The following is a 23,977-nucleotide window of genomic DNA, read 5'->3' as shown; positions in this document are numbered from 1 at the left end:
GGTAAGTCTATGGCTGCCACCCCTCTAGTCAGTTTCATAACCAACTGTACTATGGCATTGTCACGCTGCATCACTCCAGAGGCATTGCATAAAGTGCTGAGAGCCCTGTGACAATATTAAAAAGCAAGAAACATGGAAAACATTTGGACTCCTCATGAGGTTAACAAAGATAAGGGCAGCTCCTCTCTCAAAAACAAAATGGGGGGAAACTACTTCTGTCCCAAGAAATGAGTAGAAAGCTGGTCCATATTTTCAGCAGGGATGTTTTCAGGAAACTGGGAGGTAAGGATTTTGGCCTAGACTTAATCCTTTCAGCAACAGATGGGAAAGCAATCCAACAGGAAAAAGGTTACTTAGACTCTTCTCTCAATTGCTCCTCTGATTATATTTGCACCCCACTGCAGCTTTTTCCTAAAGAAAAAAACCTAACTCCGGAAACTTGCTAAATACAGCTTATGTGCTGTACATAGCTCTCAAGATCAAATTAAGACATTTAGTTTGGCTTCAAGTACTAGGCCTACTGTTCGTTTCAAGATTTTGCTTGTTAACATATTTATGCAAAATACCGTATGCACTTATTGTTTACTGTGCATTGTACAGTAAAGTCATCTATTGCTTGATTAGGCAGATGTTTCCTGTGTTCTCACGCTTATGAGAGAAAAAAAGCGGAAGTGCAAGCAGACAGAACTTTGAAAGCCAGGTGTTTTTGCTTACTCAAGAGCCACATTAAAGGAGAGAAAACGAGATGTTAGTTGCTTAGGGTAAGAAGGAAGCTATGTGATTATGACCAGAGACGGTTCGGTTTCACTGAGCTAACTATTAGGACAAATGCCAACATATATTGAAAAATAAATGCACCAATATCTGTATAGTAATACCCATGAGTATTGTGCTTAAGACAGCCATGCAGAAGAGAGAAGCACTGGCTGACTTGAGGTAAACCTGAGGCATGCACAACAATTCTGAAATATGTAAATATTTCCATATATCTCCAAGCGAGCCCATAATAGTTCAATGGTATGGAATGCTGAGAAGTGGAGAGCTGAAATACCTGGCATCCAGGTAGGAGTGGCTGGAACAGGACAGACAGACATGCATATGTATGGTAGAATGAACCATTGTCTGGACAGGTCATTTCTTGGTTCACACTGAGAAGGATTTTTTAACTATTCCCAGGAATGGAAGTGAGAAATCAAAGATTTTAATATAGCTGGGACTGGGCCTCATTGTGTCCACTCCACCTCATTCCTCAAAAGAGCACCCCATAATAGAAACAGATATGAATTCCTGCTCTTTCTAACTCAGTACTTATTTAGCATGAATCTGTTTGGCCCTGACACCAAAATATTTTCAGCGCCAAGTTCAGATTTTTCTTTTCTTCCAACCATCAAAATACAGTTTGATCGAGCTGAGTGAAGGGTTTACGCTACTGCCACTCTTGGTTGCTGATAATTCCCCCCCCCCTGTGGAACCTGGAGTTTTATACAGTATATTGATTTTCCATTATGGTGTACATTTTAAACAATTATGCAAGTTTTTAACTTGATTGTAGGTCACCTAGACCTTAGAGCAAGGGTGGGGAACTGCTTCCAGCTGGGGACATAATCCTACTCTCCAGAAACCATGCAGCCCATTTTGAATCTACCTGGCAATCATCTGATGTCACAATGACAATAGGTGAAACATTTTCTCAGGTGGTGACATGTTTTACTTTGTCCATGAGGTTTGAAATCCAACTCCGCAGGCAACGGCTCTGAGGGTTGCAGATGTTGATGATTGCCAGTGCCTGCGAACCCAGATTCTTTTGCCAAACTGGTTTGAAGGTCCAGGGGTTGGAAGGTACCACTAACTTCAAACTCTGCTTTAGGCTGGGAGTCACATCTTTACATGCCCTCCCCCCATGCGGCATAGATGAACATGGACTAAGTATAACGTTTTTGGGGCCAAAATTAGGACTCCTTGTGTGCCATAGATGTCCCACCATCGGTGTAGATCAGGGGTCAGCAAACTTTTCCAGCAGGGGGCCGGTCCACCAGGGGCGTACCCAGGATCAAAACTAGGGGGCGGGGCGGCAAGCCATGGTCGTTCAGGGACGGGGCCGGATTTAGAAGGCTATTGGGCCGCATCCGGCCCCCGGGCCTTAGTTTGGGGACCCCTGGTGTAGAGACCGCTGTGTCTCAGAAGACCAATGCAATAAATACATAATTTGTGCCACGCTTTTCTTCTCCGGAACTCAGATGAGTGTAGATGCCCTCCACCTGCATTTTACCCTCACAATTTGGGCATTTTCCTCCTGCTTTTTCTATAGGTTTTCTGGTTTGTATTCCTGTATGCCCATTCACTTTGGCATCTAACATAATTTGAAGTGTGGACCCTATGGAAAGTAGTGGATAAGAGTGTAGGAGCCTTGGGAAACCAGGGTTTAAATCCCAAACCAGCCATGAAGCTCAGACTAACCTACCCCGCAGGGTTGTTGTGGGGGATTAAATGAGGCGGAAGAGTCACGTACGCCACCCCGAATTCCATGCAGAATGAACGCGATAAGAAGCAAACGATCAAGCCCCGCACACCTGGCACATTCCAGTTATAAGGGCTTGAACCGGTTGCTTCAGTCACTTCGAGAAGCCTCCCTTGGACTATATGCTATATTGAACTTTTCTTTCTTGTCTCCCCTCCCCACCCCGTGTGTGGCGTGATGAAAACTGCGTAATTCAAAGAGTTGCCTACGGTACTTAACGGGCGGGTCTACTCTTAAAAAAGGGGGGGGGAGAGAGAGAGAGAGAGAGACACAACCGCGCCTTTCTACGCATGCGCCAAACCAGCCGATCCCTTTCAAGCCGTTAAGATCACGCACACTTCCTGCTTGTTCTCCCTCCGGGAAACGCATGCGCAGGAAGGCGCTTCTCCTCCCCTGTTTCCCAGAGTGCTCTGCGCGGTGAAGAAGCGTCGGTCGCGGGCTGGAGGCATTTTGTGTCCTGGATATCAGCAGCGAAAGAGAGAGAGAAAGAGAGCGAGAGCAAGAGAGAGACAGACAAGATGGCGGCGGCGGCCGAATGAAGCGCCAGGCGGCGGCGGCGGCAGCCGGATCCGCTCGAGCTTCTCCCTCCCTTCCCAGCCCTCAGGGCTACCTTTCCTGACAGGGCAGAGAGAGCGCTGACAGCCGCGGAAGCGTGTGGAGGGGGACGTCCGCTTCCTTCAAAGGGGCCTGGTTGCGAACGGAGCCTCGGGGACCGGAGTCCTCCCTCCCTCCCCCCATCCTACATACTTCCCCCGTCCTCTTCTTCTTCTTCCTCCTCCCACCGACAGACCCCTCGAAATCCTGGCTTTTTCGTAGCAGGAGCTCCTTGAGGAGAAACTCGGCAGTCGGGCGCTCGACGTGTGAATAAGCCCCCCTCCCCGCTCGCTCTCTCCCTCGGTCGCCATGGCGAGCAGCAGCGGCTCCAAGGCCGAGTTCATCGTCGGGGGCAAATACAAGCTGGTGCGGAAGATCGGCTCGGGCTCTTTCGGGGACATATACTTGGCCATCAATATCACCAACGGGGAGGTAAGGGCCGGCGGGCGCCCGGGCCTCTCTCCCCCTCTCTGTCCCCGTCGCGTCAGAGAAGAGGGGTCGCTTCTCGCTCCTCTCCCCCCCCCCGGGCCTGGCGGAACATCAACTCGGGGGGGGGGAAGCGCCAGGGAGCGAGTGGAAGCTCCCCGGACTCTCTTGCCACAAAGCCTGGCCGCCCCCAGTTCCCCCTTTTGTCGAGGGCCGTTTCTGACTTATTCGCCTTCTCTCCGCTTTAGTCGTTTATAGATATTAGCGTCGGACTTCTTCTTTATCGAGTTTTATTTTGGAACTTATTTCTTAGGTTCTTTTTTGGGGTGGGGGGTGGGAAGGACACGATCGTGACAAATCATAATAAGATTTGTATTTTTCTAATAGGGTTTCTATCCTGTCTTGACAGTGATGAGTCTGCAATGCTTGGTTCAGTTTTGAAAATGTCCCCCCCCCTTTAATTGTTTAGTAGTGTTTGTAGTATATAAAACTCCAGGCTGCCTGGTAATAGATGGCTAAAGAGGCCATTTGTATTTTTTTGGGGGGGATCCTTATGTGATCTATAGAGAAACTCCACCTAAGCTCATTTCTAGCACTCAAAATTACCTTGTTCAGGAGGCAATGAAGGCACCTTCATCTAAGTGTTTAAACACTTTCTGGGAATAATGGATTAGTGTTAGTATCCCTAGGATGGATAATTACAGAAGTCGGCGCTGTATGGAATATGTTTGCGGAGCTTGTCACTTACCAGGATATTCCTGTGGAAGGCTTTCCCATGCCCTCAAATATGCTGTAGTGGAGAAATGCAGTCCTCTTGCTCCAATAGGATCTCTGACCCATATTCCCTCTTCACTGCAGGAAGTAGCTGTGAAGTTGGAGTCTCAGAAGGCCAGACATCCCCAGCTGCTATATGAAAGCAAACTATACAAGATTCTGCAAGGGGGAGTTGGCATCCCTCACATACGGTAAGAATTATAGCTCTTGGGAGATAAAGTAGTCATTATCTCTTCTCCCCAAAGGATGAGTGTATTTTGTTTTTCACTGGTAGAGGAAGTGCTACATATATGTTACCTGAAATAAGCCTTATTACGAGTGGTAACAAGCTGCATCTAGAAAAAGATCTTGAAGGATCCTTCCCTGCCAGCTGCTTGTTTCCCCTCCCCATCTCTGCACCAACAAAATTATCTAGTCCTTGAGAATATGGCAGTAGTTGAAACAGGAGTACTGGTTACTCTGAGGATTGGAATAGAACAGTGGAAATGGCTGCTCCCTTTTGTGTTTTTGTTCCAACATGTCTTCCTCCTCTGCTCAGAAAATGGCGGATGTCAGTACTTAAACATTCCCGAGAAGTGGAATATATTTCTTGAATCCCCCACCTTGCTTCCATTCCCTTCTACCATCAGTATTGTATCTTGAAAGATTGGGGCTTCTGAGGACTGGGGTGGGAAGGAAGAGTGCAGAAAGCCCCTTACAGTTGCTGACGACATATGCGTCACTGAGCTCTCTTAATTACGCACTGCTGCTTAAATCACCTTCCTTCCTTTTATTCTCCTTTGAAAATGGAATTTCATTGTGAGATCTACTTGAGAGGTTCCCAGTCTTGTAATAGAGGGAACTATGGTAGTAGCTAGCAGGAGAGTAAATAAAGTAGCAGCTCAGTCTGCTTTTCTATTGTGAAACTCATAAAAAGCACTTTTAAAAACTTTGCACAAAGGAAAAGATTCTGAGTCAAGACTCTTAGCAGCTCTTTGCTAGTGCTCTAAAGCATCAGGCTGTACTGTGAAATACCTTGTATATCTGAAAAAATAATCTGATTGGGTTTTGTTTATGAATATTGTTAGTAATAAGTTTGGCAAGTGGAGATATTACAGTAAATGGATTCAATTTAGGATGGTTATTCTATTTACCTTTTTTGAAATGGTTGGACATTCTGAACTCTTACATTTCACTTCTGTATGTTGTACTGTGACTTCTGGCATTTGCACCTCATAATCAAAGTGAACCATGTGTAAGCAGAAAATAAACTTAGTTAAGGTACTTCTTGTAGATATTCCAATTCAGTTCTTAAGTAGCTAAAAACTAGGTTGCAATTGTAAATGAGTAGGAGATGTTGATGCCTTAAGTCATCAGAGGCTTCTGCTGCTAGAAGTTTGTGAACTACATAAACTACAAAGCCATGTTGTAACCTGCATAAGTCCTTTACTGAATGGATACAGAATTATTCAATGACATACTTGTATGAAGCAACTGCCCCCCAGATTTAATTACATTGTGCAACTGTAGGAATAAAGCTGCATTTATTACATAATAGATTTGGCTGTTCTGCATTCTGTTGATGGAGTTTTCACTTTTGACAAGATTCTATTCAGGCCTGTGCTTAGATGCAGAGCATAATATTTAAATTTTTACTGCTAAGGTTGAAAATTGGATGATCTTGCTTTGAAAGCCAGTATTTTGTTGTGAAGAACTGTAGATGTCATTTAAAAACCACTGGATTGTATGAAGATACATGTTGGTTAGTGAGGCTATCTTTTAGTTTAATTGTTCATATTTTACTTTTTGCTTTATTAAACCTGGCAGTATATTTTTAGGACATGCTGAATATACTTTAGCCACCCAATTCCATCAGTGTATATAATGAAATAATTGGTGACTTTTTTCAGTAAATGAAATTGATTTGGTTGAGTGATAATAAATTATTATGAGAATATGGAATGTTTGCTGAGGCAACTGTGTTCTTTCACCTCAGAAGTAATCATTGAAATTTTTGTTTTCTTTGTATGCATGTTGCTAACTACACATGCTGTTTGTGTTTTCACATCATTGTAAGCCATAAACTATGGCTGCCTGTGCACAAGACAATTGTGCCTGATTTTCTCCATTATGTGTGTGTTGGGTGGAAGCCAACTATGATTCCCCTGTGTTACATCTGAATCACGGATTATGATTCATTGGCACCAAGCAAACTGCAATGATAGGTCAAGAAATGTTCCTGGTTTACTGTGATAGTTGTTGGATTACCATCAGTGTTAGAAACTCGGATATTGCTTGGCACCAAATGGCTCCTTAAACCAGGGTAACAGTTGCCAAAACAGAATGCCTAGTTGCAGTTTTGGGGCTAGATGCCTCAAAAGTTGTATTTTTCAATACAGCTATTTGGTTCCTGAAATTCATTATGATTGTGCAGATAAAATATAATATAATTCTGCTGGATGTGTTGCTACCCTGTGTGAAACGAGTCAAGATCCAAGGATCCCCAGGCATGCACCCCCAGTTGGTAGAGATGTTGGGTGTCATCCTGGTGTCTGGGCATCTTCACTTGGCTGCAAATTGCTGATAACCAGGTGCAAAACGCACCTGGCAAATTTCAAACATTGATTACCATGGCATGCACTTGTGATCATTGCATAATTCACGGCTTGCTAATCTGTGACTCTCCAGATGTTGCTGGACATCATCCCTGACCATTGGGTATGGTGGGTAATGGAAGTTGGAGCCTGACAACAATTGAAAGGGAACAGGTCATCCACCCCGTGTGTAGCTAATGGCTGAAGATGGTTCAAACTATGGTTAAAGGAAGACTGTAATTTTGCATGTTGTCTGAATTGATAAAAGCATGATTTCAGTCAGTTGGCAGACCAGCAGGCCAAATGGCTAGTGCTAATGGATGTGGTGTGAAGTCTAAATTGACAGTTATCATTGCTGTGCCTCCAGAGGCTGCTGCACTGTGAATATGAAGCTAAAACTATAGCTGTATGATTCTGAGAGATTAGAAAATGAAATCAGACTGGATGGTGAAGGTTAATGGAGTTGGGTATATTTAGCCTGGAAAAGAGACAATTAAGAGGCAATATGGTATCTCTTCAAATACTTCCAAGGGTTGTCACATGATTGGATCGAGCCTGTTTCCTGTTGCTTCAGATAGTAGGACCCGAACCAAAGGGTTTGAATTACATGAAAGGTGATTTCAGCAGGAATAACTGCATGTGCAACTAGATGTTCAGATCATGGTTTGAGTTCTGTACCTGTGGTTAGCACAGTTTGACAGTGAAACAGGCTGCCCTGGAAAGTGGTGGGCTCTCCTTCCACAGGCTATAATACATGGAATGCTATAGTGTTCATCAGCTAGGGTTGGACCAGATGGCCTTAGAGGTCCATTCCACTTCTTTAAAAACATTGAAGTATATCACTTGGATGAATGAATTTGTGATTTTTTTAATTTTTACCTCCATTGATATGGTTGACATTATGGCTCTGCTTTGTAATTTCTGGTTTATTTTATTGATTATCCAAAACACTTTTACTACATTCTTTAGCCCAAAGTTCCCAGAGTGACTTAGAAGATCAGTAATAAGACAGCACTGTTCCTCACATGTAAAATACATGAAGCACAAGAAAGCATATGCACCATTATTGCATAGAGAAATAAAACAGCAAATAGTTTGTGTTGGAGAAACTGAACAGGTTTTCCAGTATGTTTTTGTTATATTGTTTTTTGCAAACGATTAACTGGTTTGATGAATGATAGCTTGTATTAAAATTTAGTTGCACTTTGTTCCCAGTGGAAATAACTGCGACAAGTCATAACTAACTTTTCATACAGTTTTCAGTAGGACCCTAATGCAACTAACTTAGACTGGTTTCAACCCAATATAACACAACACAATTTCAGAAATACCAATACTTGATATTTGAAAGATGGCCTCCTGTCCAAAATTAACGGTCTTTATCAGTGACTGTATTGTATGTGTCACCACAAAGGGAGGCTAGGCTGATGGATACCCAGGACAGGGCCTTTTCTGTACTAGCACCCAATTGTGAAACTTGCCTTCCTTGGAGGTCAGGTTGGCACCATCTTTTCCTAACTTTAGGCAAACCCTAAATACAGTTTTGCTTTGTTTGGCTTTTGATGGATTTTAAATTCAGCTCTGTGGTTTTGTGGGGTTAAGTTTTATTTAGTTTTAACTGATGTCTTTGTACTGTTTTTACAAATTATAACTACTTGTGGGCAGAAAAGGTAATCATAAATACTTCAAAAAATTTAAAAGGTCTAAATCATAGTCTAGTAAAATCTTGTCAAACAAGAGACTTGTGCTTGCATCCCCCCTCATGTGTTTATGTAACATAAGAGAGTGCCTGTAGAGAACTAATATCAGAATGAAAATCATGTTAGTTTGATTATAGACACTAAACTTTGCTATTAGAAATATTTGCCTCTCCTAAAAGCAAACTGAGTTGGTTAATATTGATAGGATTTTAGCAAAAGCAGGGCCCATGATAACCAAGTGGGGAGGTATCAGTATGATCAGGGAAGCCACAGGGTTTGCAGATGTACAAACAATCCATAAGGAGTACCAGAGGGACAACACACACACGTACCAACAGTGCAGTGACGGCTAAGCATGCTCACTGGCCACAGAGCATCTTTGGGAGGCAATTGGAGGTGAATATAGTGGAAGAGGGTATATCTGGCTATGACCCTGAACAAGAACACCCCATACAGCAACACTTCTTTTGCAGGTCCCCCTTGTTCTGTCCTTAGGAGCAAGGGCAGCAGTTTCTTGCTACATACAGACTTGTTACAGGCCATGGTCAAAAAGGCTGCACAACATGCTTTGTATGTACCGGTATGAAAGATTTCTGAAATGACCCCACCCTATCCCTTTCTGAAACCTGCTCCTAGCACTGTTTGATAAGTTGCTTTGGAAACTCTAGGAGCTGACTTCTGCATAACATAAGGATTTGCATTTTAGGGATTTTGTTTGTGTTTTTAAGCTGACCTTTGAATCTTGGGCCTTGTTCTATGGTTACCCTATTTGCTACCACTTCATCATAAGAAACAAAACTACAGAACTAGTTCAAACGGACCAGAGGGAAGGCATTAAACAATTTTGAAAAGGTGGAGTCATAGCATCTAACTTTTGATTGGTTTGGGTTAAGATGCATTTTCATTACAATAACTTTCTGTGTACCTTTGTTTATGGCAGTTGAATGAAGGCTATCAAATGTTGTCTTTTCTCTTAAAATAGGTTTGTTAAAAAAAACAATGGTGGGATTGGTTCTAAATCTCATATGTCCATATACGGTAATTTTGGAAAAATTTTCATAAGGACAACTTGAATGTAATGTTTCAAATTAATTGACCATGAACTAGTTCTTAAATGTTTCTTAAGTGCCAGTGGCAATTTTTTAGGTGACGTGAGGACTAGGTGTCATTGGCACCTTAGATCTAGGTTACTTTCATCACAACGGAATGCCTTTGCATCAGGGGGTTGGACTAGATGACCCCGGGTGACGGTGTGGTGTAAACCACTGAGTCTCTTGGGCTTGCCGATCATAAGTTTGGTGGTTCAAATCTGCGTGATGGGGTGAGCTCCTGCTTCTTTGTCTCAGCTCGTGCCAACCTAGCAGTTCAAAAGCATACCAGTGCGAGTAGATAAATAGGTAGCGTTGCAGCAGGAAGATAAGCAGCATTTCCATGCGCTCTGGCACTCGTCAGTGTTCCGTGCTCCAGAAGCGGTTTAGTCATGCTGGCCACATGACCTGGAAAAATTTTCATGGACAAATGCTGGCTCCCTCAGCCTGAAAGTGGTGGTGAGTGCTGCACCTCATAGTCGAATTCAACTGGACTTAACTGTCCAGGGGTCCTTTACCTTGCCTTTACTAGATGAACCTTGGGGTCCCTTCCAGCACTACAATTCTATGATCTCAACTACATTGCTTGACTGCAGCTTGTTCTTACCGGTACAACAATTCACTTGTCCCAGTATGCAAGAAGGAGAAATGCGCACACTGAAAATGGAAGTGGTATTAACTATGGACTAAGGTTTTTAAACTCTGGTCACCAACCTGGCACCCAGAAATCTCCACGTAGTCACAACACCACTAACAAAATGTACCTGGCTAATTTCAAACACTGCTAGGTGCCCCAGGTTTTTCTGTTCCTGGTCATACAAATGTGAAATACATAGGAATGCATAAATTGAGGGGTCAAAAGTGCATCATCTCCATTTGCAGAAGTAAATAATTGGCTCTGGGAATAATTAAATCAGAGTTGGAAAGGGTCCTGAGGATCATCTAGTCCAGCCCCCTGCAATGCAGGAATATGCAGCTGTCCCATATGGAGATTGAGCTCACAACTATGGTGTTATCAGCACTCTAACCAACTGAGCATTGCCTTGTTTAGGTGAAGGAGATTAGATTGCCCAAACAGCCCAGGTGATGGAGACAGTGCATTTCCGGTGTTAGAACCTGGGATATGAAAGCTGGGAGCTAAATGGCACCTTAAACGTAGATTATTGGTGCAACAACGGAATGTTTAGGCATGCTATTTACTAACAAGCATACAAAGCTGAAAATGAATGAACTGCAGCTAAAATATTATGTTCATTTTTCACATTGTCTAATCCTTCCCCTGCCTACCCCCAATATTTTTAAGAGGTTCTCTTCTCCATCTGAAATCTTAGGTGCAGTACTGCGCCCAGAGCTCAGAAACTGCTTGCGCTAATGAAATTCCCTGTTGCAAAATGTACCTAGAACAATGGGAGTTTTGAACACTGCATTTTTGCTATTCCAGATTCACCTTTGCATAGAAGCATGCTCACAAATTAATCATGTGTAACTTCCTCAAGTTACCCTTTGTAAAAAGAAGACTATTTTGTTAAATATATGATGAGCCAGTGTGGTGTAGTGGTTAAGAGCAGTGGACTCGTAATCTGGTGAACTGGGTTTGATTCCCCGCTCCTCCACATGCAGCTGCTGGGTGACCTTGGGCTAGTCACACTTCTCTGAAGTCTCTCAGCCTCATTCACCTCACAGATTGTTTGTTGTGGGCGAGGAAGGGAAAGGAGAATGTTAGCCACTTTGAGACTCCTTAGGGTAGTGAAATCAAATTCAAACTCTTCTTCTCTATCATGAATTTCAGGAGTAGATACACATAGGGTTACATAGGTAGTATAAGTTATACTGTATAGGTCTTGGATCCAGGTGCTGATCAGACCTAAGCCTGTTTTCTTTGACAAAGCATTAACCTAGCTTCTGAAGGTTTCACCAAGTGTTCACACTATGCCCTCTCTTTCCCCCACTTAGACTTGCATCCAAAGTGGTGCTAAGTCAGTCATTGCATTAGTGGAAGGATTTTTGTTTGCATAGTGGAACTTCCCCCTCTCATTCCCCCCCTAAATTTGTTCTGGAGTCCTCCCCCCCCTCCCCGTGTGTGTGCGCGGGAGGGGGAAGTTCTGTTGTGTAAGGCTAAATCCTTTGTTAACAGAATGAGAGCAGCTGCTCAGTGTGTTGGAGGGAGAAAAGGTTGGAAATGCATTGCCTTTTACCACTCCTTCCTTCCAAGTTAAACTATGGGTTAAAGAGCCACAATTAATATTATTTCTCTGAATTTCAGTCAGTTCTCCATTTGATGGAATGTATAGGGAAGTTTCATGTGAACTAGTCTGTAGATGCATTGAGCCAGTAGCCTGCTCTGGTTTATTACTGTGTTTTTTCCAACAGTGACAATGACTGATACCTTATTGTGCATGCATTCTGACCCACAATTGCCTATTGCTAGATGGCTAGTTGCAAGGCAGAATTTAGCAAAATGAGGTATGGCTTTACGAGCTTGCATTGCTGAAATATGTGGTTTAATTGTGCAACTACCTTCAAAGGATAGTTGTCACACCTTAAAGTTTGGGTGCGTTTTGTGCTTGACCTCTGACTTTACCTGTCTAGACTTTGTGTTATGTTAAAAGGATAAGAAAAAGTGCTTGAAGTAGTACTTGAACACAAGTAAACATCACATTTTCTTCTGCTTTCAATATTATATATATTTTAAGTCAGTACAGTCATATCTCGTGTTGCGTTAGGTTCATGTTGCATCTTTTCAGCTTGCGAACGCAGCAAACCCGGAAGTGTATACTTCCAGGTTTCGCCACATGCACAGAAGCATTCTGTGCGCTTCACACATGCGCAGAAGTGTTCTATTGTGCCACATGCGTGTGCAGAAGCGGCGCTCCAGTTACGGACTTTTCGGGGTGCAAATGGCACCCTGGAATGGATTGAGTCCATAACTAGAGGTACCACTGTATCTGGATAATCTGGATAAAATTCAGTGTTAATTTATCGTCTCAGTTGGATGCATTTTACTTTAACTAGCCCTTTCAGTGTTTTATTTAGGTAAACATGAGGTACATGTAATTGATGCCTTCTAAATATAAACCCATGGTGAAATCGCTATTGTCAGCCATACTTTCTGCCTGTCTGATAGTTGCTAGAGATGCATTTAAGATGTGAGTATTGTGTAAGTTATGGGACCCAGGTGGCACTGTGGGTTAAACCACAGAGTCTAGGGCTTGCTGATCAGAAGGTCGGCAGTTCGAATCCCTGCAACGGGGTGAGCTCCCGTTGCTCAGTCCCAGCTCCTGCCCACCTAGCAGTTCGAAAGCACATCAAAGTGCAAGTAGATAAATAGGGACCTCTCTGGCGGGAAGGTAAACGGCGTTTCCGTGCGCTGCTCTGGTTCGCCAGAAGCAGCTTTGTCATGCTGGCCACATGACCCGGAAGCTGTCTGCGGACAAACACCGGCTCCCTCGGCCTATAGAGCGAGATGAGCGCCGCAACCCCAGAGTCGGACATAACTGGACCTGATGGTCAGGGGCCCCTTTACCTAGTGTGTAAGTTAAAACTTTCTCTGCATATTATTCCCCTTGTCCCATATACAGTACTCAAATATTGTGATATGTACAGTGGGAAATCTATCCTCTTAATAACACATGTCACTAATGTAAACTTTTAAGATGTTTTAAACATTGCCTTGAATCCTGAGTTGATCTTCCATGCCCACTGACTGCCCTTGGCCCAGTATATCTGAAGGAGCGTCTCCACCCCCATCGTTCTGCCCGGACACTGAGGTCCAGCGCCGAGGGCCTTCTCTGTAGTGGCACCCACCCTGTGGAACACCCTCACATCAGATGTCAAAGAGAAAAACAACTACCTGACATTTATAAGACATCTGAGGGCAGCCCTATTCAGGGAAGTTTTTAATGTGTGACATTTTAAATTTTTGTAGGAAGCCTCCCAGAGTGGCTGAGGAAACCCAGCCAGATGGACGGGGTACAAATAATAAGTTGTTGTTGTTGTTGTTGTTGTTGTTGTTTATTCCCCACTGGGCTGTTCTGGCACAGCCCATCCCATTTTAATTTTTTGTTTGTGGAAAGATGGACTCATGCCCAGTCCTAGAACTGATTTATCAATTGATGTCTACAGACAGCTCTCAATTCCATCTCTTAAGACACTTAAATAGTTTATTCTTGTTAACCTAGAAGTGACCTACCCAGAGAATGTGATGGTCTGTCTAACCTTTGTAGTCTCTACCACTCACCTTTCTTTTCAGTCACTCCATTCCCCCTCCCACCCAGTTGTCTGTTCTCCCCTCCCCCAATTCTGTCTTAACATCTTGTGCCATTGCGGGCTTTTGCAGCTGTGGGAGTGGGGAGTTCCCCCTCTTAAGGTTTTTTCCTGAAGAGTTTCTGAGCATCTGTAAATTTTAGACCAATATCTATCTGTAGTATTTGAAGAAGTGTGCATGCACATGAAAGCTCATACCAAGAACAAACTTAGTTTGTCTCTAAAGTGCTACTGGACATTTTTATATTACCCCGCAAGACGAATGCCTCGTGCAACGAAGAACTCGCAAGACGAAAGCGTTTTGCGTTGCGCGAGGCGTCTCGCAAGATGAAGTTTCCTATGGCCGCACTTCACAAGACGAATAGAAACGCATTAATTAAATGGGTAGACCGGGTAAACCGGGTAAATGGAAATTTTCGCTATATGAAGCGACTTGCGGAACAAATTTCATCTTGCAAGGTACCCCCCCCCCTTCTCTCTCTCTCTCTCTCTGTGTGTGTGTGTGTGTGTATATATATATATATATATCTGTAGTATATGTAATATGTTAATACCTCATGCAGTTTTGCATGATACTAAGTAGTATAGGAAGTTTCGAATCATTGCTAGAAGGAATTATAAGTAATACCTGTATGAATCCCAAAGGTAATTTCCCCCTCTGCTTCCCTAGATTAAGGAGCATCTAGGGTTGAGTATCTGCATTCCCACAGGACAGAGAGCCTCTTGGTTCCTCAAGTGCCAGCTGCTTGTGAAGGCTAACTTAAAAGTCAGTTGACTGACTGTATCTTGTCAGTTTTCAAACATACAGCCTTCATTTACATATTTTCCTTCAACTGACCTTAGTATATGTTGTCTTCTGCTGGTACCAATAATTCTATTATGCCCAACTTGATTTGTTGCTCTTTCTGTCTGTAGAGGGCAAGTGGAGATAGTGATTTCAGAAATGTTGAGCTTGCTTTTATTTTTTACCCATCCATAAAGTCTACGTTGGTGTACCTCCCTGCGTTCAGACACTATTTTACTCTTTCATAGAATTCAGTATTGCATTTCAGATTGGTATTGTATTGTGGTCTTTGCTGTGGTGTGTTCCCAATTGTGTGCAATTTACTCTCCAAGTAGTTAGTTTCAATAATTTCTTTTTTTTAAACTGAGGAGTCTATTTTGTACACAGATTTTTAGACTATCAATTGTCTGTCCCCATTTCTAAGTGACCCTACAATGTGACCTCTATGGTTATACCAAATGTTGCTGTTGTGGTAGTTTCTCAATTACAGTGGTACCTCGGTTTATGAACACAATTGGTTCCGGAAGTCTGTTCATAAACTGAAACGTTCATAAACTGCAGCGAACTTTCCCATTGAAAGTAATGGAAAGTGGATTAATCTGTTCCAGACGGGTCCACGAAGTACTCAACCTGAAGCGTACTTAACCCGAAGCATGGGTGTAATTGGTTCCGGAGGTCTGTTCATAAACTGAAACGTTCATAAACTGAAGTGAACTTTCCCATTGAAAGTAATGGAAAGTGAATTAATCCGTTCCAGATGGGTCCGCAGCGTTCGTAAACCGAAAATTCGTAAACTGAGAGTGTTGGAGAAAGATAAAATGCCTGAAGATTGTTACATATGCATCTAGGGCGCTTCCTGAAAGTGATTTCACTGTGCATATGTTTGCTTGCAGTGGGTCCTCCTTACTCCTGTTGTTGCTGCCCATTCAACTTGCTTCTCTGGGCTTAATCAGCACCATTTTCCAGAGGGGTGTGTGGGAGAGGGAGGCCAGGGTGTTCAGAGCTAGTGCTCCTTCTCATTGTCCTGTATTTGCTGGGTTTAACCTTTAAAATCCCTTATCTAAAGGACTGCCTTCACCTAAACAATCATTCTTGTTTAAGATCAACTATGGATACCTCTGTGAGTGCCCAGACATTAAGATGGTAGGCACAAGGGATAAAGCCTTCTTGATTGTTGTCCTGCAGTTAACAGAGCTGCCTATGAATGGGAAAGGGAGCTTTCAGTACAGGCCTTCAAACATACCTTGAGGATTTATTTCACCCAGTCCGGCTTTTTTAACAATGTTTTTAATGCCACTGAGACCTGATACTTAAGAATCTGTATTCTTTTACATACATCATAGTTCACCTTGAGTTATTTGCTGCCTTACGAGGTCAATGCTCCCAAAGCCAACATATAAATCCTTATGGTCTAGCTGCTTCTGTGCCAGTGAGGAGGAGGGCCAGGGCCAGGAGGCTCCAGGGATTGGCAAATAACCCAGCAATGCTGACCCTTGACTGCGTTATGTGGAATCGTGTGTGCTTTTTAAACCATAACTGACTGATGTTGTATGGAGAAATAGATCTACAAAAGTGGGATTCATCAAATGTTAAGAAAACAATATTTTTCCATTGTTATTTTATTCAAAGTATTTTCTGAAACAAACTATGAACATTATGTTTGGTTACATTCAATCAATCCTAACCATTTCTGCTTCTTTATAGGTGGTATGGTCAAGAGAAAGATTATAATGTTCTAGTCATGGATCTTCTTGGACCGAGCCTTGAGGATCTCTTCAACTTTTGTTCTCGAAGGTTCACAATGAAAACAGTACTTATGTTAGCAGACCAGGTATGTAAATGTGCAAACATTACACAATGGATATTACAGTGCCTTAAAGTGCTGTTTGTTATATTCTTTCAAGTAGGTCAGACTGTATGACTTGTTATTACATTCACTTGAATGAATTTAGAAACAAAAATGGGAGAGTGATAGTTGCAGATTATTTAATGTATATAACACAATATTAGAATTATAAAGGTAAAGGGACCCCTGACCATTAGGTCCAGTCGTGACCGACTCTGGGGTTGCGCGCTCATCTCGCATTATTGGCCAAGGGAGCCGGCGTATAGCTTCCAGGTCATGTGGCCAGCATGACAAAGCCGCTTCTGGCAAACCAGAGCAGCACATGGAAACGCCGTTTACCTTCCCGCTGTAGCGGTTCCTATTTATCAACTTGCATTTTGACGTGCTTTCGAACTGCTAGGTTGGCAGGAGCTGGGACCAAGCAACGGGAGCTCACCCTGTCAGGGATTCGAACCGCCGACCTTCTGATCAGCAAGCCCTAGGCTCAGTGGTTTAACCACAGCGCCACCTGGGTCCCTCATTAGAATTATAGAAACTGTTTAATGGAACCATACAAGCAACTATATTGAGAGTTTTGCCTCATATCTTTACTTGCAATCTTCATATTAATTGCATAAGACTGAAGTTATGCATGCATCTTTGGCTAGGAAGATCATCCAAAATGTTCACATTTCTCAGGCCAAGAGCCTATTGTAGCCATATTTCTCAATTAATTGATGGTAAACAGAAGCTGAACGAAATTGGAAATAGTAAAGCCAACATTCACAGAACACTTCAATAAGATTCATTAGAATCAACAGATCTGCAGCATGGGCATATAATGCAGAGATTTGTAAAGGCATAGATTCTTACATTTAGAGTAAAATGTCTATTGGATAGCAGTTTATTTCTAGAATAGCTTGAACTGGGTCATCTGGAGTGCCAGTGAGCACTAGCCATTTAATATCAGAACTAACACAAGAAACACTCAAATACTCCAGATCATCAGTACAGTGGTGTCTCACAAGACGAATTTAATTCGTTCCGCAAGTCAATTTGTTTTGCGAAAAATTTCTTGCGAATCGCGGTTTCCCATAGGAATGCATTGAAATTTCTTTTTTTGCCCATAGGAACACATTAATTAAATTTCAATGCATTCCTATGGGAAACCGCAATTCGCAAGATGAAATTTTCGCAAAACGAATTCGTCTTGCGAGTCACCATCAGAAAAATTAGTCTTGCAGGGCATTCGTCTTGTGAGGTACCACTGTAGTCTTACTGTCTGGTTTGATTTGTATGTTGTAGGTCAGGATAACTATCCCCCTCAAAGCCCATGGGCCTGCTCTTGTTACCCAAGCAGTTTTTTTTCTGGACCCTCCAACAATTATGGCAGCAGAAAAAGAAAACAAAGTGTTGGGATAGGTGTTTCAGCCCCTCTGCACATCCCAGTTTCTTGATGGCAGTGCATTTTAAATTTCCCCTAATCGTTTGATGAACAGGAAGAGGCAATAACACCCCTCCCCCCCAAAAAAAGTTCATCTGATTTGTATGGATTAGCTGAGGACAAACTATGTAGGGTGTGTGTTTGTGTGCATGAGAGAGAGAGTGAGTGGTGTGATCTTGGCCACCAACATGCAGTCTTTGGGCTCATAAAGATTAGCAACAATGTAGGTAATTGCGAAAACATGCTTAGATTCATGCCTAAGATATTATTGCTTGAAAAGCTTTGTAATCTTGGTCATTTTTCTTTTGTTCACAGATGATCAGTAGAATTGAATATGTGCATACAAAGAATTTTATACACAGAGACATTAAACCAGATAACTTCCTAATGGGTATCGGGCGTCACTGTAATAAGGTTAGTCTAATACTTTTTTGCATGAAACAATGGAGGATGCTGAAATGGCAGTTCATGGAAATGCTGTGCAGCTTGAATTAATTGCTTGTCATTGCTAAACATGTCAATTATTTGGCAACAGATATGAATTTCAGTCATAGTGCTAAATGCAGAAGTGAGCTATGGCCCCAACCTTTGGCCAAATTTTAATTATGGAATTTAAGGATACAAATCAATATGTTGTCTAATGGACTCATAATTGAGTATGCAAGTTCACTCTGTTCAGTGATACTGTTGATTATTCAGAACCCATGAGTTGCAATAGCACCGCTTACCATAAACTGCTATTTCTTTTTCTCAACTGCATTTAGGCCAGCATGGTGAAGCCTTTACTACCAGCTACCTAGATATTAAAATTGGCTGTAACCAATCTATAGAGAAACCATTGACTTCTAATAGTAACATAAGTCTGTTGACTTAACTGCTTCCTTTGCTTTCACAAGCCTGTGAAAGTTCAAAGTGCAGTTAGTGTAGATATAGAATAACAGTCACAGACTTAAAGTATTGTAACTTTTTTTTTACTAGAAGGGGCTGATTGTATTAATTTAGCTGGAGATGCATGTTTTTGTTGGATTTTTTCTTGACTAGACTGTGGGATTAAAATTCATTAAACTACATTGAGCTTGGACAGACAGGCAGCATTGGCAGTGCATTAAGCATGCTGTTGGATAGAAATTCTTAAGTGCAGGACAAATGTATGTGATTGATTATTTTTTTGGGAGCAAGATACCCACCTGGTTCTTCATAGGCCTTCAGTGTTGACTCTTCAGATACTACTACCGTAGCTATAAAATGTTACCTTTGTTTGCCTGTATGGATGCCAACTTGGGACCATTACTTTAGAACCAAAAAACAAAACAACCACCATCACTGTTGAATTCTGTTTTAAAGGAGTTACAGTACATCAGTTAGGAACTTTGGGGAGGTGGGGTGAGAAAAAACTGCAGCACTCAAAAAAAAAATTAAGGTAAAATGCCTTCCTGTAATCCTATTTCTGTTAAATTTCATTTATCTCTAAATTTCACACTCTTAACATTCTGTTTCCCTAATGCAATCCAATTCTTTAACTTTCTGGCAAGAACTGGAAATATAGCAAGAACAATTAAATCAGTTAATGCAATTTTTCTTCTTTTGAGTCCCTTTCTCCCCACTCTTGATAGTTGTAGTGGGCTGGCATAGTAGCTCCTTGTTTTTCTTTGAAGTGAAAGAATAGCCTAGAAAATGATGTTGTGCTTTTATTAGGTGAGTTTGTTAGGATCATATTGGAAGATGTAAACCGTATCCTGTTTCTCATTCCCAGGGAGGCACTTGGAGTCTGTACCAAATACTTAAATGGAAAGCAGATGCCCACTATTTAACATTTCAAATAATGCTGGACATAGGAGTCTAAATCCCTTGGTTTAATCTAAGCAGAATTTAAATTAAATTTTGCTTTAGGTCTGTGTAAATTTGGTTTTAGATATAGTATGCAGTTTTCTTTCTGTAGCAAAAATGGAGGTAAACATTTTGTGTCTTTCATGAATTCTTTCAAAACACACCAGTTGCAGTAGGATAGCTTGTTATGGTAATCTTGTTCCAGTAGATTTTTTTTTCATTATAAATGAATTTAAAATGTAGTGATTAAAATTGGAATGCTGCATTTCTCAAATTTGTTCTTAATTACATATTTAGGCGTGATTTCACTTCTAGCATAAGATCATATCTGAGCTGTGCTAGAATAAGCCCTGCATGCTTATGATAGTGAACTTAAGGTGACTAAATGCCTTCTACCTCTTCCTTACTGAAGATTTATTTCCTACATGTCATTTGGGGGAAGGGCAGTTTGTGGAGTCAAAGGATATTTTTGTACATGATATCCAAATTTCCTTCTTATAAAAGCCAAATGTTGCCATTGCTATCCCTTATTCAAGGCAGTGTCATTTTGAAGTGGCTCATGCTCAAAATTTAACTTGCCACATCTTCTAAATTTTTCCTTATAACATTATCTCTTCTGGAAAACTATAGTGCTTGGTGGAAGAAGGATGGCATTTGGCTACCCTATTCTTTCTCTAACGCCTCGGTGTTGCCTGTCTGCGCCAGCCATTGTTGCAATGTAAGCAATACTGTTTGATGCACTGCCACCCTCTATTGTTTGTTCAGTGTTTAGAATCTCCAGTGGGGAAGAGGAAAAGAAGCATGACTGTTAGTACTTCTCAGGACCCATCTTTCTCAGGATTAAACCAGGTCTGAAACTGTCTCCTATTCCAACCTCAATCCCAAACTCATATGCTTTTTTGTTTTGTTTCGGAGAACATGTAGACTTGCAAAAAGCACCTTTTGTTGGCATATTATTCAGACATACTTGGCAAACATGTAACATTACTAAGACGTTTTCCTTGTGGCGCTTGTTTAAATTATAAGGTTCTTATGCTGTCTGTTAAAATGTGAACAAAGTTAAGTATCACTTAACTACTCTAATGTTCTTGTTCTTGAGAAATAGCCCTGTGTTCTAAAATGCAGCAGCAAGGAGGATGTGCTGTGTGGGAATCGCATATGCCTGCTAAGTGTACATGGTCTGGATCTGGATGTAGGAGGCCTCTTATCCCGTTCATTGACAGCATGATGTTTGTTTGAACAAAATGAATTTCGGGTCTGGAAACATTCAAGACAAACTATACTTCTTCTTTGTGTATTAGTAGCTCTGATGGTTTATTCAAATGCAGAATAAGTGACAAGGATCATCTTGTTGCCAGTGGTACATTTAAACAGAATTATTTGATCATAAATCACTGGTAGTTTTGTATTTTTTAAAGCTTTGCTATATCGCAGAAAATGGGCACAAGGTGTCTTAAGCAGCTTTTTCATTTGCTTATTAAGGCTGAACCTTATTCCACTTCCTTAGAGACCTAAGTTTTGAAAATGCAATAAGTAAAATGGATACTTTTTCTTTTGATGATGCCTTTTCTTGGGCTAGCATTAACATCTACTTCAAATGGATGCTATTTAGTTTCTAAAGCTACACTGTAAACCCTGGGTGTTGTGCAATTTAGGAGTTTTAACTTCTTAACTTGCTCTAAAGTTACTTTAGTTGTTGAAAAGGGATGGGGGAGTTGGGCCTTAAGTATGGTGCTACTCACGAATATTACTACTTATGACTAGTGATGCTTTTGTGTCAGGATGCTGGTGCTGGACAGGAAAAGTTAGCTCTGGTGGGAACTTTTCTTCCATTACAGATAGGTGATGTGGGTCCCTGGTCTGGACTGGGACCAGAGAAGTAGACAAAAATTATTCTAATTGGGAGCGCCCCCCCCCCGGCCTGCTATTTCCTCTGCAAAATATAAAACAATGAAAACCTACATTATTCATTCAATTACAAATTGCCATGTCTAATTTGGCCCATAGTACTCAACTTGAACTGAAGCAGCTTGGCTTCCACAGCCTTATTCCTTGCCTGGTAACATCCCTTTTCAACACCCTCCTCAGCAGAGGCAAACTTTGCAAACTTGAGCTTCAGATGGTTTATTGCCATGGAAGATGGTGTGTGGAAAACAAGTCCATGTTTTTTTCATTCACTTGCCTTTTGCCACTCTTTCAGAAATGGTTGGGAGGGGATGTTTTCATCTCCAGAATTGGGTGCCTCACATTATTCAAATTGCTAATGTATATTGCTTCAAAACACTGTTAGAAGCCCAAAACTGCTGGTCTGAAATGGCATCTTCATTTAGATGAAGAACATTCTTTCCCCATTGCATTTATCAGTAAAAGTGTTGTCCAGAAGTTTTAGTAATAAGATTTTGATCATTTACATCAGGCACCCCCAAACTCGGCCCTCCAGCTGTTTTGGGGCTACAATTCCCATCACCCCTGACCACTGCTAGGGATGTTAGCTAGGGATGATGGGAGTTGTAGTCCCAAAACAGGTGGAGGGCCGAGTTTGGGGGTGCCTGATTTACATCATAGATGCGTCTCTGAAGACCCTATCTTGGTACCTGTATATCACAACATTTGAACAAGTTTTAGTGACAGTCTGTCATTTATGCTAGTAGATAGGAGGGCATTCAGGGTAGTATATGATATCTGTGGAAATTGCAAGTTGTGACAATTACTCATTTGGGTCAGTAGTTCATTCTATATGTAGTTGCTTCCAGTTATTCATTTGTGATCGATGATTAGAGAACTTTTGTCTGCATCCACTCATAGCTTGAAACAATTCTTAATTCTTTTTAAATGGTGCTGTCCTTATTCTTGGTTCTGTACTCAATTGAACTGTGATAAGTGTAGAAACCAAGGAATATAAATTACAAAGTATATCCGTAAAGGCATTGGCAACCTGAAAAAGACAACTGCTTTGAACTAGTTTTTTGGGTTTTTTTTAAAGCACAACCTTGCATATTAGAACTTAGTTTTCTATCAGGTGTTCTCTTCTGGAGAGTTTTTAGGAGAATTATTTCTCCCCTATAAACTGCTGCTTACTTGGTAGAGAAGTCTGACTTAAAAACATGGTATTTGCACACTTTAAAAGTTAAGTATGGTTAAACATATATTGATGCAGCTGTATAGGTTTTTTCTAACTTGTTCTCCATAGAGCCATTTATTATTATCATTATTATTATTATTATTATTATTATTATTATTATTATTATTTATTAAATTTCTCCACCTGCCTTCATCTGAAGATCGCAGGGCGGTTTACAAAATACAAAGACAAAAATTAAATGCCATAGTAAAAAAAAAAAACACCACACACACCCGGTTTAGAAGGCTATTGATTGTTTAAAAAAGGGAGCAGGTGGTGCTGTGATCATAACCACTGAGCCGCTGGGTCTTCCTGATAGGAAGGCTAGTGGTTCGAATACATGCAATGGGGTGAGCTCCCATTGCTTTGTCCCAGCTTCTGCCAACCTAGCAGTTCGAAAGCACACCAGTGCAAGTAGATAAATAGGTACCACTGCAATGGGAAGTTAAACTGCGTTTCCGTGCGCTCTGGCTTCCGTCACAGTGTTCCTTTGCTCTAAAAGTGGTTTAGTTATGCTGGCCACATGACCCGGAAAGCTGTTTGTGGACAAACTCCCTCAGCCTTAAGCAAGATGAGCGCCGCACAGTCGCCTTTGGCTGGATTTAACCATCTGGGGTCCTTTACCTTTACTTTTACCTTTTAGATTATTTAATTGGCCTAGGGCCTGGGACAACAGGAATGTTTTTGCCTGGTGCCTAGATATTGAGCCTCCCTGGGGAAATCATTCTCCAAGTGGGGATACACCCCAGAAAAGGCCTGTAGATAAAGGGCCTTTCCTACATACGAGTCGAGATGTCTGTGATGAGATGAATTGAAGTTCAGGAATTGCATCTTCCTTTGGTATAGAAAAGTTGGTAAGAGATTTATCCTGTGGTAGTCAAATGTTGAATTCTACCATGGATGTATTTAACTACCGTATTTCCCCACATAATGGCCATATTTTTATGCCGAAATTTTTTTTTAAAAAAAAGGGTGCAACTATTGCACGGTGGCGACCTTTATGCGGTGAAATAATAGTAAGAAGCAGCAATGGTGCAATA

The 23,977-nt window shown here is 41.6% G+C and overlaps 1 protein-coding gene across 8 annotated transcripts in view; it reads left to right on the top strand.

Moving 5' to 3' along the window:
* The first annotated feature begins 2,841 nt into the window (after positions 1–2,841).
* CSNK1A1 (casein kinase 1 alpha 1) overlaps positions 2,842–23,977 on the top strand; it is a 40,174-nt gene continuing 19,038 nt past the window's right edge. For 5 of the 8 annotated variants that reach the window (XM_035105255.2, XM_035105250.2, XM_035105252.2 and 2 more), the window contains exons 1-5: positions 2,842–3,544; positions 4,397–4,503; positions 16,425–16,551; positions 18,305–18,403; positions 20,582–20,665. In XM_035105255.2, the coding sequence (XP_034961146.1) occupies positions 3,422–3,544; positions 4,397–4,503; positions 16,425–16,551; positions 18,305–18,403; positions 20,582–20,665 (540 nt within the window). In that variant the 5' untranslated portion in view covers positions 2,842–3,421. The remainder of the gene's footprint in view (positions 3,545–4,396; positions 4,504–16,424; positions 16,552–18,304; positions 18,404–20,581; positions 20,666–23,977) is intronic. The other 3 variants (XM_035105254.2, XM_035105251.2, XM_035105257.2) reach the window with 2 other exon arrangements.

The sequence above is a fragment of the Zootoca vivipara genome, chromosome 2 (genome assembly GCF_963506605.1).
Source record: "Zootoca vivipara chromosome 2, rZooViv1.1, whole genome shotgun sequence".
Lineage (NCBI taxonomy): Eukaryota > Metazoa > Chordata > Lepidosauria > Squamata > Lacertidae > Zootoca > Zootoca vivipara.
The sequence above is the reverse complement of the archived record's forward strand: the minus strand, read 5'-3'. Positions and strand labels throughout refer to the sequence as shown.